Raw genomic sequence first — 17,090 nt, 5'->3', positions numbered from 1 at the left:
ATTTAGAAATATCCCCCTCCAGTTCTATGCACTACCTTACCTTTGCGAGGCTCAAGAAGAACTTTAGCCAACTTCTTTTTTTAAAGGTGCTTCTATTATTGCCCCAAACTTCTTCTTTCAAATCTCTGTCCTGCACACAAATCCTTTTCTCTATTCCGCCCTATACTCTTTCTTCCTTACTTTTATTTGTAGCTTTTTTCTCATTTTCTTTTTCTTCTTCCGCGTTTCTTTTGTCATAAACCATTGCTCTTGGGAACACTTCTTCAATCACTGATAGTTTAAAAACCTTTCCCGATGCTCTATTTACAGATTTGAAGTGTTCACTTGATTATTCCTATCAAATGTAAAGATTCTGGTTAAGGTTCCCTCTCCTTCAAGGTTGTCTTGACGCCAACTCTATTTCTGCATTTTCCTCTCTTTATTGTGCTGATGCCTTTACCCCAGCAATTTTGTCCTGTTATTGTAAAACGCTCTAATTTACTATATAAAAAATTCAGAAATAAATGTGTCTTTTGTCCAAGAGCATTTTTTGTGAACTGGATCCACTGATGTCAGTGTAGACGCGCCCTAAGAGTACGGTGAAGCTGAGTCCACCTGAACGCGTGGTATGCTTGATTTTTAACAGGGTTACTTTTTGGCGTTTGTGACAGGCTGTTAATCTAGGAAGCAACACATGGAAAAACTAGTACTAAAAGACCCATTTGACCTGGAGGCACTGGACTATGTCCCTGTGTCTGTTAGATAGCCCTCCCTGCAGAGATGCCATACCCAGTGTGACTAGAGACACATGCGGGATTGGGTGATGAAATAAATACTTTAAAAACACCCATTCACACAAAATATACCCATTCGGAGACTATCTCAGATCAAACAAATGTGAGAAGATAAAATTGTACTGTGTTGAGGTGAAGGAGGGTGCTTGAAGATCTGAGTTCCGAATTTTTGAGGAAGCTCAGATCCACTAGCGGGAGAACCGATTCAATTCCTGCTGCACACTAGACTCACCAAAACGCTATGACTAACATGGACTAAGGGGCATATTATCAAGGGATTTATCTCTGCTTTTTTGGCTTTAAAAGCCAAGAAAGCGGAGATAAAATTATCTCCTTATCAGCAGCAGGGTGCTAACATGCAAATTCGCATGTTAGCACCCTTTTTCTCTACGCTTCCCCTTGCATCTCTAATGAGATGCAAAGGGGGCGTTCCAGAGAAAAATAATAGGAGAAATGTTGTTAAGCGACATTTCTACTATTATCAAGGATTTTGCTAACCCTGTTAGTGATAAAAAAAAAGCTGCGCTAACCACGGTTAGCACTGCTTTTTTTTACACCTGGTATTTTCCTGACTTAGCCATGATATCCTATGGAAGGTGAATATCATGGCTAAGTTTGTGAGCTCCTATCATCAAGCTAACGCCAAACTTCGAGAGATTATCGTTGGTTTTCCAGCGATAATCTCTCAATTGGCAGTTAGCGCGAGGATTTTTATGACTTCTGAGATAAACCTTGCTAATAGCAAGTTATCTCTGCGATAATTTCCGGCGATGCTTAGCGTTAAAAAATGTGTTGCTAAGCATCGTTAGCGATAAATATCGCTAAACGTTGGTAATATGCCCCCAAGTGCCCTAATATACTTGAAAACACTGGCTTTTTAACGGACATACTTTTGGTAACACAGTATAGTAGAGAACACTTTAAAGAGTACCGCAAGCAGAAAAACATCATCCTGCTTTGGCACTACAAGACAAATGCAATGCTTACTGCCCTGACCAGCAATTCTATCCTTGGCAGAATTGTGCGGAGCCTCTACACATAACGGCTTCTAGTAATGCCCGATTCAAATTATCCATTTTAACTTTCTATGCAGAACACACCCAAAACAAGTATTCCTGAAAAAATAAACCCTGGGAGATTAACGGTGTGCTCTCGAAATAGCCAAGAAGGAAGAGTTTATTTCCATCTGCTGTGGCCTTGCTCAATAATTCTGGAACATTGGAAAAATGTTACTACCAATGTCCCCTCTAATTTTTTTCCTCTGTGTGCGGCAGTGTAAGGTCTATGTGCGTTGCAGTCAAGGCTATGAGCGCCAGTAACCACACCGCATGTGTGGGTGCAGCGCCAAATATCACTCCAAATTTATACTTAAAAGTAGCAAGTGGGGAGCACTGCTGATGCACTCAGGCAAGCAGGGCGGGGACCACGTCCTTCATGCCTGCCAGCGTCAGTGAACTGTTCTGTCTGCACATTCATTGTGCACTGCTGCCAGCAGTTTAAAAGTTTATTTTCATCAAAACAATGGATCGCGATGGCCTGGTGGGGGGGGTGTAAATTAACTACATTGGCTGGCTGCATATTGCTGCTGAGAGCACTCAGCCCGAGCCAGCCCCATCTCATGACATTGGCGTAATGTGAATGTGTCCATTTGCCAACAGGAACTCACTAGTGAGGCACAGCAGGAATTCTGTTAACTTGCGCACTACTGCCTGTCCTCATGCGTGACTATTAGGAGAGGAGAGGAGGTTGCACAGTCATCTCTACAGAGGCGAGATATCAAAAGATGTGACTGCCTCTAGCGCCATGCTGAAAGAAAGAGATCACTCGTTAAGTCGGCCGCTCAGGTCTGGTAATTTATGAGTTTTAACAAGATAATTTACAACATTATTAGTACTTGGCACGAAGGGACGATACGACCTGCACTTTACTAGGGTTTCTGCTCGGTGAACGGCATTAGCGATTGAGCTCAAACCTCTCATAAATAGTTGCCGATTAAATAAAAGCAAGCTTTTGCAAGATTGCAGAACTTCCGAATTTTGAACTGGGAAACCAAGTTCAGCCTTCATGACCACTCCATCAAACCACTCTCCTGAGGGAGCACATTCCCATGCTAGACCTTAGAACTCCTGCTAGACCTTAGAAGCCCTGATGTCTTAACTTCAGCAGGTGGACCCTGGCAGTGGCAGGTGTGGGCTAACCTTGAAGGTCCGCCCATCACAATCCATGCTGAAGATCACCTCCAGCCTCATCCATTGGTACCACCATTGGTCTTATTTCAGCAGTACTAGTGCAACTCACCAGGGATCAGCTATGCAAGATTTGCATGCACAAATAACTAAGTTAGAAAACTTCACAATCTCTCTGCTTCATGCACAAGCACTTTTCACATGTGCTGCTTACTTTGGGGCCACTGGAATTATGCGGTAATAGAGAAAAAAATTATGTTGCAGTGTTGACTAAGTTATGCAGCACAAAAAAGCTGCAGCGTAGTGCGGTACAATTTCTGATAGTTTGTTATTTTGACATTTTTAAAGATATCAGTCTCTGCAATGACTTTGCCTCATTAGTACCAGTGTAACATGCAAATGCAGTAGTGAGCAAGGTGACCAGTCAACCTTTGCCAAGGGTCCTCCACTTTGCAGCAACACATGTAACTTTTTTTGTAACTTTTGATCCGTTGGACCTGCAAACAATTTTTTACCAAAAACCGTCAGATTATGCAGCAGATGATCCATTATGTGGCAAATACGGCTGAGCCATAATTATGTGGAAAAGATTTGAAAACTAGGACATTTTGACATTCATGTTTGAACTGCTCTTGTGGAAAAAGAGAGAACTGCTGATGACAGAAACTGCATGGCTCAGAGACAAATGGCTTGTGATTTCACTTTTCAGCATATTTAAGACATTCTGTGATTGGAAACGTATCCCACTTTGTGAATGTATTTTTATGTTAATAACTCATATTAAACCTCAAAATAAAAATGTGTATCTACTGGTTGAAATAAATAAGGTAATAAGCTGGAAGTGGCCAAACAAATACTAAAAATTGGTATATTTTGCTCTTTCTGGACACACCTTTGACTCCACCCACTGACCCAATCCTCAGGGTATTCCAACCCTCCGATTCTCCTCCCACGGTTCCTCTACTTTTATCCTCCCACTTCGACCACTGTTGGGCGTGCCAATAAACATTGTAGCACCGAGCGCCACAAGCACTAATGCCAGCCCTGTTCAAATGTTACCCATAATTACAGTGAAATTATGAAAAAGTCCCACATTGGCAGCTTTGTTGCTGCATTTTTTTCTTAATAGCGCTGGACTGCGGGGTAATGTGTGCATTTGTTAAAGTTTTTAGGTAAATCTCACCGTCATGAGCTGCAACTAAGATGAAAACTTTAACAAATACACACATCACCCGGCAGCCCGGCTCTATTAAGAAAAGAAATGCAGCAAGTCTACAAAGACGGTGTGTGCTTTCAGAATCACCTGAACGCACACGCCACACCATGTTTGTAGACTTGTTGCATTTCAATTGTTACTAAAGCGCGGCTGCTGGGCAGATTACCTGCTTTTGTGAAGCTATTCATATTAGTCCCGAATCACTGACAGAATATCGACGGACAAAATATCGACCTACAGAAGAATCAACGCTGGAATATCGAAGGCAGGATTATCGACATCTTATCTACAACATGGCAAGTACAAAAATATCGAGAGAAAAAATATTGATGTTAAAAATATCGTTTTTTTGTAATTAAAAAATTGTAAAATAAAGTAAATAATACTTATAGACCAAATAAACATAGTTAAAAAATGTAACAATGTTTTAAATTATTAAATAATAAATATACAGTAATATAACATTAATTAAACATACCAATAAAAAATATATAATATATACTTACTTAATAATAAGTTTTAAGAATTATTTTAATAACTCATCAATTATTAAAAAATATTATAAATTACAAATACATCTAAACATAAAAAAATAACATAAATAAAAAGTAAATAATTATATTTAATACATTAAAATATATATATATACTTTCAATATTTTTAAAGTTATTATTATACATTATCAAAAATAATAATAAAAATATTAAATAGCTAAATAAATAAAAATACTATTCAAAGTCCCCAAAAAAACTAGAGTAATGATAACCTTGGGTGCTACAGTAGGGAAAGCGTTGGATAGCGTAGAGGTAAAAATTACTATTCTAACTCCAGAGGGGGCAACAGTAGGGGAAATGTTGGATAGCATAGGGGTAACAATTACTATTCCAACTCCAGAGGGTGCTATAGTAGGGAAAGCGTAGAGGTAAAAATTACTATTCCAACTCCAGAGGGGGCAACAGTAGGGAAAACGTTGGATAGTGTAGGGGTAAAAATTACTATTCCAACTCCAAAGAGTGCTACAGTAGGGAAAGCATTGGATAGCGTAGAGGTAAAAATTATTATTCCAACTCCAGACAGTGGAACATTAGGGAAAGTGCTGGATAGGGTAGGGGTAAAAATTACTATTCCAACTCCAGAGGGTGTAACAGTAGGGAAAGCGTTGGATATCGTAGAGGTAAAAATTGCTATTCAAACTCCAGAGGGTGGAACAGTAGGGAAAGTGTTGGATAACGTAGGGGTAAAAATTATTATTCCAACTCCAAAGGGTGTAACAGTAGGGAAAGCGTCGGATAGCTTAGAGGTAAACATTACTATTCCAACTCCAGAGGGGGCAACAGTAGGGAAAGCGTTGGATAGCGTAGGGGTAAAAATTACTATTTCAACTCCAGAGAGTGTAACAGTAGGGAAAGCATTGGATAGCGTAGGGGTAAAAATTACTATTCCAACTCCAGGGAGTGAAACAGTAAGGAAAATGTTAGATCGCGTAGAATTTAAATATAACATACTTATAAATAATTTTTGCATTTAAAATAATGAATAATTGAATTTGTTTTAAACCTACATCATTTACAAACAATTAATATTATTAAAAGCAATTACAATTGAAAAATTAATTAACAATAAATTAACAATAAATATTAATTAATAAAAATTACTCGTCAAATAATAAATATTAAACAGTAAAATATGTTTCATTACAAAAAAATATTTATTTAAAATTAATTCACAATTAAAAATTATTAAACAATAAAAGAAATTCATACCAAATAATACTTTTTATGAAACATTGATTACCAATTAATTAAGAATAATTTCCAACGAATAACAATTAATTACCAATTCAAATATTAATTGCCAATTAACAAAATTATTTACCAATTTAAAAAATGTATTACCAATTTAGAAAAAATGAATTACCAATTAAAAACATGAATTACCAATTAAAAAAAATAATTATCAATTAAAATAATTAATTGCCAATTAATAATAAATTATTAATAAAAATAATTATCCATACTAATAAATAAATAAAAATCATCAATTAATTACAATTAAATTGCTTCCCACCCAATTCCCCTAAAAACCCACAACCCGCTACAGAAATAAAAACAAAAATGTATTTAAATTAATTTTATAATTTCTAAAAATTTATAATTAATTTAGTATATTTTAGTTACTTCCCACCCTATTCCCCTATAAACCCACAACCCGCTCCGGTACTAAAACATTAAATTTACTTAAAAATAACATTGGCAATATATAAAAATAGTACACATATAATTAAAAAAAATACTTAACAAAAACATATTACACATACATTATAAAATACATAACAATAATACAAATATCAATATTACTATCTTCAATATTACTTACATCGATATAAAAAAAATCGATATTACTTACCTTAGGGTCGATATTCCGTCCAATGATATTCTTGACCTCGATATTCTATACCTTCGATATTTCCAACTCGATATTTTTGTAGGTCGATATAAAAAAGTTGATATTTAGACTGTGTACCATTAATCGCAGCTTGTGATGGGCGCTGCAATTAACATGAACAAAAGCACACAATCTGCCCGCAGCCGCCATTAGAAACAAAAGAAACGCATCAATTGCAGGTGCCCTCCTTAATCCCACAGGCTGAATAAATGAATGAAATAAAATGTATAGTGCGCAACTAAAACCCGGAGGCATCAAGGCGCCTAACAAAACAGATCAAAACATAGAAAGGCAGAACACAACTACGAGTATAACTTCGCAAAAAGCCGAGTTTTCAGAGCCTTTCTGAATGACTGCATGGTGGGAAGGGACTTAAGATCCCCCGGAAGGGTGTTCCACCACTTAGGTACCACAGTGGAGAAGGCTTTGCCACCCCATTTAGCTCTACGGATGCGGGGCACTGATAAAAGAGATTTGTCGCTAGAGCGTAGATTCCTCGAGGGGCTATAGGGAGACAGGATGGATCCAATCCCAGTGGCACTACCTCTGGCCAAAGCCCCATAGGTCATGCACAATGTTTTAAAGAGGATCCGGTCTTCAATGGGGAGCCAGTGTAGCCATTTTCTGGCGGATGTGGCCGAGGCGCGTCTAGGCAGGTCTAAAACAAATTTGGCCGCCGTGTTCTGGACCATTTGCAAACGCTGCAGCAGACCCTTGTTTAGTCCTGCATACAGCGCATTACAATAGTCCAGACGGGAGCCAATGAGTGCAATCACTATCTGTTTTCTGGCCTGCTGAGAGAGATAATGTCTGATCTTCCTCAGTACATGGATAATTCCCCAACAGGTTGAGACTGTCCTATTGACCTGTTGACGCATGCTGAGGGTGGGGTCAATCAGGACTCCTAGGTTTTTAGCTGATGTAGCAGGGACAGGACAGGCTCCCAGAGAGTCCGGCCACCAATCCGCCGACCATGTCTCTTCCTTTCCTCCGAACACCATGACCTCCGTCTTCTCCCCGTTTAATTTCAATGAATTGTGAATCATCCATTGAGCGACTGCCCCCATGCAAGATCTAAAGTTGGAGGCAGCCGAACTGGCCGACTGGGAGAGAGAGACGAGGATCTGGGTGTCGTCGGCGTAGGAAACTACCTCCATCCCAAAAGATCTTATGAGTCTGGCAAGTGGGGTCACATAGATGTTAAAAAGGGTCGGGCTTAATGCCGACCCCTGAGGGACCCCACATTGCACAGACAGGGATGGAGATAGAAAGTCCCCCAGCTTCACCCTCTGCTCTCTCTGATCGAGGAAGGAGGTCAGCAAGCATAGGGCAGACCCCTCAACCCCAATCTCCCTCAGGCGAGATGTTAAAACTGAGGGAGAAAGGGTGTCGAAGGCAGCTGTGAGATCTAGCAGGATCAGGAGGGTGGTCTGACCCCTATCAACTCGTGTGCGGATATTATCCAACACTATGGTGAGGGCAGACTCAGTGCTGTGTTCCCTCCTGAAGCCGTGCTGCGAGTGGTCCAGCTGACCTGAGCTTTCCACGAAGCCTGCAAGATGCTTATTCAGATGGATTTCCAGCATCTTCGCAGGAGCAGGGAGCAGTGAGATAGGGCGGAAGTTCTTTAACACCCCAGGATCGAGAGATGGTTTCTTGAGCAGCGGCTTTAACACTGCCTTCTTCCATTGCTGAGGGAAGATACCGTCCCTCATAGCCCTGTTCATGATTCAACAAGAGGCTGCCACAAGAGAAACACTTCCCTGCCGCTCCCTCATGTTCTCTTCAAGGTGATCTCTTCCTCCACAGCCAGGACATGCCTGTTTTTCATGCCACTCACCTTATAAAAGCAGTGGCGCGAACGCTCTCGCAGGATGTGCTGTGTGCACGCACTTCACACACAGCATTGCGCACTCGTGGGGACAGAGGTGCACGGGCACCTTACAGGTAACAGTGGTTACTACTAAACTACAAGACGTTGTATGATAGATGATATTGGATGATCGTAAAATATTTGTTGGCCCTTCATCCTAAGCCAAAGGGTCAAAAGTTAACATAAACTAATGGCATTTTACAGACTTCTGGCAAAAAGGCCTATATTGAAGCTAAACATAAATGCGAACACTGATGTAGAGACATTCTTAAGTGGACACCGGTGAAAGAAAGAAATATAGCTGTACCATTAAGAATGGAAATTGAAGGATAATTTGAATGACCAGAGGGAAACTGTTTACCCCAGATACTATGCTGAAGTAATGAACATAAGACTCTCTCTAGACGAAGGACACTCGGCGATGCTGGTCCTATTAGATCTAGCAGCCGCATTCAAATCCATCTCTCATGTAATCCTACCAAATAGATAGAAGTGATCGGTGTCTGAGAGAAAGCCCTCAGTTGGCTAAAGAATTTCCTGAATGGAAGGACACTCGCGGTACAAATAGAAGGGCATATTATCAAGGCGGGCAAAATGAAATTATCGCCGCTTTAGCAGCCGTTTTTGGCCGCTAAGCGGCGATAATTTCATTGCCCTATTAGCAAGCTGTCCCTAATATCGGTTAGCGACAGCTTTTAGGTGATAGCGAGCGGTTTGGGGCCCGCTTTGCATGTCAGCGATATTTATCGCTAATGACATGCAAAGTGGGCGTACCCAACCTGTTAGCAACTAAAAACAGTCGCTATCGCCTATTATCAACGCAGGCGTAGCGATGAAAATATTCGCCCTAAGCGCGAATATCTCCAAAAGCGAACGCCTGCTCAGACCAGTTCTTAGCCATTATATTCAATGTGAGGTGGATATTATGGCTAAGACCCTATTGGCGTTAATGCGTGAATATCACTGTATTCTCAGCGATATTCATGCATTTCACGGCTATCACCGGCTATTTTACCGCTTTAGAGATAAACATTGCTAATAGCTCGTTATCTCTGCAATAATATCCGGCGATGCTTGGCGATAAAAAAAAATCCCTAAGCCCATATAGCGATAAATATCGCTAGTTGTTGGTAATATGCCCCTATGTTCTGTGTATCTCAAACCATACCTATTGACAAGGTAGTCCCATAGGGTTCAGCATTAAGTCCCACACTTTTTAAAATATATACGTCGCACCTCTTGCAAATGCCATAAAATCATAAGGATTTGATGTTATCTCATATGTAGATGACACACAGTTGGTCATAACCATGGAACCTAAGCCTGCAGATACCAAAACAAAATTTAGAGACTGCATGAATCGTATCCCCAACTGGATATATATGAACTGCTTGCAACGAAATGCAAGTAAAAGAGAGGTGGTACTCTTCTGGAGAGTGCATGAATCATGGTTGGACGACTGGTGGACAAAAAGCCTCAGTCCAAGTCCCATCCCAAAAGCAACAAGAAGGAATCTGGGAATAATTGTAGACAACAAACTATCAATTGAAGATCATGTAAACTATATCTCAGGTACCTGCTTCGGTATCATGCGCAACCTAAGGAAAATATTCCAATAGATTCAACTAGGATCAAGAAAATCCCTAGTCCAGGTGTTGTTATCAGTCACCTTAACTTTGGAAATGCCTCAATTGCCTCCATGAATTAAGATCTTTATACCAGGCTCCAGGTGGTACAAAACAGTGCAACACATCTTGTATTTCATATTCTCCCTTTTTCACCCTCAGACCCCATCCTAAAAAACCTACACTGGTTACCAATAAGGAAATGAACATTGTTCAAACTACTTTGCTTGACACAATCTCTGTATGGAAATGGTCCCCAGTACATACAGAGAAAACTTAAATGGTATGCAACAATAAGGAATCTACGGGCCTGTTGAAAACACTTGTTGCTTCCCCATAGGGCTGTACCGCCAGAAATGGCAACACATCATTTTCATACCTAGCCCCAATATTGAAATCAGGTCCCCATACAACTACGGGCCTGTACCGACCACAGACAATTCAAAAAAGGTCAAAAACCTGGATTTTCTAGTTAATCGCATTGCACTGTTTCGATATCCGTGGGAATTCTCTCAGCAGCGCCATGAGACCCTTCAAGGGTGATATGCTTGTACTTACCAAGACTCAATTAATAATAATAACAATTATGCTCTGGGTGATGGTGGAAATACTGATTGGACAAAATAGACAGAACTGGATGCATGGTCTGCTTTATTATTTGACTTATAAATCTGGTGCTCTACAATTAAATTTGTGGATCAATCTTTACAAACACCGTGATGGATTATTAATACCGAATCCTCACGTGTAGTGTAACTATCGATAAGAGGGCCAGTGAACATGCTGTTTGCTGTAATGCCTTGATTACTTACTGATAATCTTCTTTACTACTTGTCCGGAAGCCCCCGTCCCATTCCTTACTCATGATTCAGAAAGTAGTGGCTGCTCTTTTGCAGAAGGAAGTGATTTCGGAGGTTCCCTTGTTGTCCAGAGTGCCGGGCTTCTACTCAATCATCTTTCTTGTCCAGAAGTTGTATTTAAATGTAATATTGTAAATTCAAAGGCAACATATAGTGCCCCCCCCCCCCCAACTGTTTACATGAAGCTAACAGTTTCTATCAAAAGAGAAAACAACTCCCTTTGTCTCCCTCCTCCTGATGCAGCAGGGATGTGCTGCACGGCTAGTAAGGAACTTCATCATCTTCCCCAACAGAGCAGGTTTACTTGGTCACAGACACAAGCAAAAGCGGCAATGTGGCTACATCACTGCTCTGAACCTATTTGGGTTGATTTTAGAATGCCAATTACACACTCTAGGGGTCTCATAAACAGCACAAGGCCCTTTGGTGCAACCCTTTACATTGCAAGTCTAACTTCACTCAAGCAACAACTGAAACAGGTGCATCTTATGACAAGAGAAATAACAATTTCTGGTTCAAGCGATAACATGACTGATAATTCTGCATGATGGATGCAACTCTTAGAATATCAGACTACTTGTGATCATTTCATGTCTTCTCATGGGTTGCAAAATCCTGTTCACACCCTTATGCACCAGCATCTTGTCGCACAATGCCCCTTCAGGGCTGGTGATTTCAATCTGAAAACATCATTGTATATTACCAAATCAGCCAGTAGGCATTTTACACCATGTTATTTTTCCATTTCACCAACCATCTCCTCAAATGTATAACAAATAGAATTTTATTTTTTGGACACCTTCAATGAAGGCCTTAATAATGAACTTACCATACACATTTTACCATTCTTTGAACACATTGCAATTTTAACCGAAAATTACTACTTTCCATTATACACCTAAAACATAGAACAGCGGTTGTTTTTCCTACATTTCTCAATAAAACAATTGTCATGTCGTTTCTAGGAATCTGATGCAACGTGACTCAAAAATAAAGTGTACGTTGCTTTATTGCATAGCTGTCAAATGTTCTAGCGGAACCAGTTAGCCACAAAATAGGAAGCATACTCAAATTAAAATGTGTTTAAAAAACTCATTTTGGTCTATTCCAATATTTAAAGCCCTTACTCAGGAAATGATTTTAAAAAATCAATAATCAAACTCTCAGTTTCTTTCATGTGTGAGTAAATTACTTGTGCATGGCAGTAACAATGTGTTTTTTGTATGGCATTTGCGGCACTGGCTCGCATCCGTGAAGTGCTATGTATAAGAGATGTGCTGTCTCAATGGTGCTCGCATAATCAACCTGGGAAGGATGATTGGCTAAGTGGACCAGTCACATAGAATTGTGACCTCCAGCTTTCACAGAGATTTCATTGGCAGGGCATCAGTCCCTTTTCTAGCCTGCCACTTACCCGAGGTGACCCAGCTTTGGCAAAACGTGTTCATAAGGACTTTGGCAGACAATGGCCTGTACATTATCTTTTTATAATCTTTTCATCCAATTGTTTTTTTTCAGTTCATCATGATTTTTAGACAGTGGAATATTAGGTTAATTCCTAGGCACCCAGGCAATTCTTCCTAAGTGTATGAATTTTACAGTGTCGGAAACTGAGTTTGTTTTTCATCCTGCAGATTATCCACTCTCAGTGAGTGTCTGGAAGGAATTATGTTGTTTTAGAGTATCTTCTGTATATTCCCTTAAAATTCTAGCCCTAGCAGTCTTCAGACCATCTTGGCATGGAAATGATCCCACCTTGTAAATATTCCCACTGGTTCATAACCTCCAAGGTTAAGCTACCACGGATCACGATGACTGTCCTGTGTTTACTAGCCCCTATCCCCAGGGCCACTGGAATCATGCAGCAGGGGAGGACCAAGTTATATTTGAGGGTCGAATAAGTTATGCGGTAAGAAAAGGCAAATGACGTGGCATAATGCTATACATTTTGTAAAAACAACAGTTGATGGACAGAATGCAGAACACTGTCATACATTCACCCCAGTACAGAGATCTGGGCCTAAATCCATCGTTTTTTTGCTCACCATGCCATTCCAGTTTGAACCCAGCCATATGCAAATCAGTCTTGACCCTGTGCCCTATGGCAGTACCAATGCACTATTGTGTTAATTGTATAAGCGTTAACACTGCACAAAGGTTTCACCAAATTTGCAGCGGCTTCAACCCTACATGCAGCAATCGGCGACTGAAAGATGACCTGCCACCATGCAGAAAAAGGCCTGCCGCTGCACGGCAACACGTTTTTAGTTACTTTTGATCCGTTTGAGCAGGAAACAATTTTTTTGTTAAAACCTGCAATTTACGCATGGATGATGGATTATGTGGCAAGTGCTCAAACCCTATAATTATGTGGAAAATAGGCACCGTCAGTAACACATAATTCCAGTGGACCTTGCTTTTACCAATGAAAGCTTATATATAGACAGCCAAGTCTGGGCCCCTATGGAACTGGAGGTACATCTTGAAGGGTTGTATAAAAAGCAAGGCTGGTCTGCTACATCAAGTGTCTGAAGTGGGGCTTATGAAGTACAGGGACAGTGACAGCCAGCTGGGCTTCTAGGTACTGAAGGGAATCCGAGTGGAATACGTTTGGAAGAGTGTATTTGTTCTTCGGAAAGACAGGTGACACGGTTTCTGTTTTAGTTTTTGAACAAATCTTCACTGTTTATCAATCATACAGAAGCATTACATTGTTATACAGTGGCTGGCAATAACCCTATTTTACTCTTGTGTGTAAAGTAACGAAAGGCACCCTACCCACAAAACACGCAGCCGTCCAAGCAGTAGCACCCATAATCAGAAATAACTCAGCACATACATTTAAAAACAGAAGAAAAACATGGGGAAACCATTATAAATATCTTTTTAAGTCAAGGACAAAAACATAAATCAGTGATTCAGTGTAGCTGAATTAAAAGGGTGGGTTTGCACACATATGCAATTGGCAACAGAACCCCCACAAAGTGGGTTTATTTGTGGTTTCATGCAATCGCGGATTGTGCATTCACCAGAACCATCGCCTGGAAAAGACTTAGGCTTCAGAGTATCCTTTTAAACATTAACAGGGAACTTGAAGAGGTCCAGGGGTTTAAAAAATGTCCAGTCCCATAGATACTGACACCTTAGTAGATGAGAGGGTACCCAGAGAAGCAGCAATTGAAGGGTTCCTAAGAATAGGCTATGAATTGCCTTGTGTTTTGAACTCATTTGCTTTCTCCAAAGCATGCTTGCATATACTAATGAGAAGCATTGGTTGCTTTACACGTGTGTACATATAAAAGAGATGATTTCGAAGTTCAGAAATTAAGTGGCTTGAAACTTGCACCACTGTGGACATGATGTAGATCATAAACTTAGGTGAACATCCAGATGCTGTGGGATAATTTCTGATATTACAGTTTTCTAGTCTTTGTGGAAATTCTTTGAGCACTGAAAATACATTGGCAGTATTTTCAACACCCCTTAAAATAGTGATAGTCAGTGAATTGCAGGATGAACGGAAGGCACAGAAGTTGCATTTCTGGTATCCCTCCATCTGGTCTGTACAAATGCATGTACCTCGAGGCCATCTGGGATCAAAATGCAGCAAGGGCGCTAATTGGTCATGCTTGTCCCCCTCCTTCAATCCCATCTTTCTCATGTACCTGACATTTTGCACAGATGCTACTAAAGTGCTAACGTTTCATAATGTACTAAAATTCTATTTTAAGAAAAATATTCTGTAAATCCAAAGTATCATAAAAGAAGCAGAACACTTGATTCCTACTTTCTGGATATTTTGTATGGAAACATTATTTTCACTGCACTGTAAAATATCGTCATGTTTCCCCTTTACCATCCAGCTTAAAAAGTTTATACAGTTAAAAGCCTTTTTCATATCCCACAGCCTGATCTGCTCGTATTTTAGAAAAATAGTCTATAGTGATCTGTAAACTTCACTGCATGGGTTAAGGTCGCAAGTCTTTCATTCTGCTTCGTCGTCGTCAGGTGAAGAGCTCGTCTGTAGATTGGTACTTTGTTTGTTTTGTAAAATGGCTGCCAGTTTCTTTGTGGTCTTTTTCAAGAAAGCGCTGCCGGGGTGAACGCTGTTCACGTGTACGTACAAATCCTCTTGCGATGGGCCAGTATAGCCGCAGTCCTCGCAGACAAAAAGCTTATCTCGCCTTTGCTTGTAGGCGAAGCCCTGTTGGACCCCATGAATCTTCTTAAGGTGGGACTCGAGAGAGCAGCGCTGAGTGAAGGCTTTGTTGCAGATTTCACACTTGTAGGGGCGGATGCCTGTAAAACAATGACACCAATTGTTAGAAGCAGTTCGAAATTGATATGGGAACTCTATGTGTAAAGCTTAGACTGGCGCAACCAACCACAATGTAATGCTGGCACTTTTCATTGTAGTTTGCCTGTATTCTAAGTTCAGTGGCAGAGACATGAAACAGGCACTTGGAATGCATATGTGGCTGATTTGCGTGAAACCGTTTGCACTGACTCATAACTTTGAAAGGTACACTTCTAAAAATAACAGTTCCCAGTTATTAGTTATGCAAATAAATACAAACGAAAGAATATTTCACAATGGGTTTGCTTTCAAAATACATTGAAGGACAGTCTTTAAGAGGTAAAGGGGCTAAGGGATAAGGCTTTAGGGAATCGCAAATAGGGATTAAGGGTATGCCCTTAGTGATACAGGGATATTGGTTTAAGGGTAAAAGCTATATAGTTTAAGGAGATGAAGGTAGGGATAATGGATACTGGATTAGATGTATGGGGTACAGGGAAAATAATATAGGGCTGTGGGTTAAGTATTATAAGGTAAAGGATATTGAGTTAGGTTAAAGGGTTAAGGGTACAGAATAGGAGGATTGGGAATTGGTGTGTATTGGTGTTATAAGTAAGGGAGGGAAAGTATGTCATATTGTGTTATATCAGGCCTGTGTTCTTTTTGATTCCCCCTATGTAGCATGAGCCCATCCTGTGGGGCGATGGCAGGGACAGGGCTAGCGGCTGGGGCCTCCGTTGCTTTTTTGACGTACGAACTGACCAACCTGTTTATCATAATGCTATGCTATATAATATCATTATGCTATTTCTATATTCTTTGCGCTCAATTCCTGCCAATAATTTGTCCTCACTTCCTGCAAATATTGGCAGATTATATCTATGCTGTTAGTTTAAATTGCACATCTCTCGTACACACCAATGTACATTTTCCTTTTATGTTTAGATGCAAGTTTCTGTTTCATATTTTATATGTAGTTCATGTACTCCGAAGTCCTTATGTAATGTGCAAAAACAACAATTGATGGACAGAATGCAGAACAATGTCATACATTCACCCCAGTACAGAGATCTGGGTCTAAATCCATCGTTTTTTTTGCACTCCACACCACCCCAGTTCAGACATGGTCATATGCAAATCAGCCTTGACCCTGTGCCTCATGGGAACAGTCCAGCCCGAACATCCAAGCCATGTCTTTCCTGGACCGGAATCAAGCATCCTAGGACCGGTTTCTGGCTATCAGCCGTCTTCAGCCAGGAAATGCAAAAACAACAATTGATGGACAGAATGCAGAACAATGTCAATTTCAATTCAAAGATAGCTTTATTCGATTTTTGACAGTAAAAACCATAAAAGCACAATTCAATACACAACAATATTTAAAATGCATAAAATCACAGTTTTATTTGTTTAAAAAGAAAAAACTATTTACAAAGGTGTTTGCATTAGACCTGATTACATTAGACCTGTAACATCAATCAGTTCATGGACGCTCTACACTTTACTGCATATTTCAAAAACCTAGCTGCTGCCACCACTGTAATTTCATCCTGAAGCATATATAGTTTAAGTAAGGCTGGTCTGGTTTGTCTAAGACCCCATAGTTTTAACAATGGGAGTAAATGCCTCTTTCTTCCCCATTCATAATATTTACAAAATAATATAAAATGGATATTTGATTGTTTAGAGGTGTTATCACAAGGACAATTCATCAGATTAGCAGACCAATCATTTATAGTAGGGAATGTTAACAGTCGGTAAAAACAGTCAGTCCTCATCCTGGTTAGCAGTAATCTCGTGTAAGCAGAGTATGTA

General features: G+C 40.0%; 1 protein-coding gene across 3 annotated transcripts in view; it reads right to left on the bottom strand.

The window, feature by feature from the left end:
- Positions 1-11,741: 11,741 nt before the first annotated feature.
- OVOL2 (ovo like zinc finger 2) overlaps positions 11,742-17,090 on the bottom strand; it is a 36,994-nt gene continuing 31,645 nt past the window's right edge. For all 3 annotated transcript variants that reach the window (XM_086926917.1, XM_086926918.1, XM_086926916.1), the window contains one exon: positions 11,742-15,277. In XM_086926917.1, the coding sequence (XP_086783043.1) occupies positions 14,964-15,277 (314 nt within the window). In that variant the 3' untranslated portion in view covers positions 11,742-14,963. The remainder of the gene's footprint in view (positions 15,278-17,090) is intronic.

Source organism: Lissotriton vulgaris, chromosome 6, assembly GCF_964263255.1.
Source record: "Lissotriton vulgaris chromosome 6, aLisVul1.2, whole genome shotgun sequence".
In the NCBI taxonomy this organism is placed as follows: domain Eukaryota; kingdom Metazoa; phylum Chordata; class Amphibia; order Caudata; family Salamandridae; genus Lissotriton; species Lissotriton vulgaris.
Note: the sequence above shows the minus strand (reverse complement) of the source record. Positions and strands in the feature narration are given on the sequence as shown.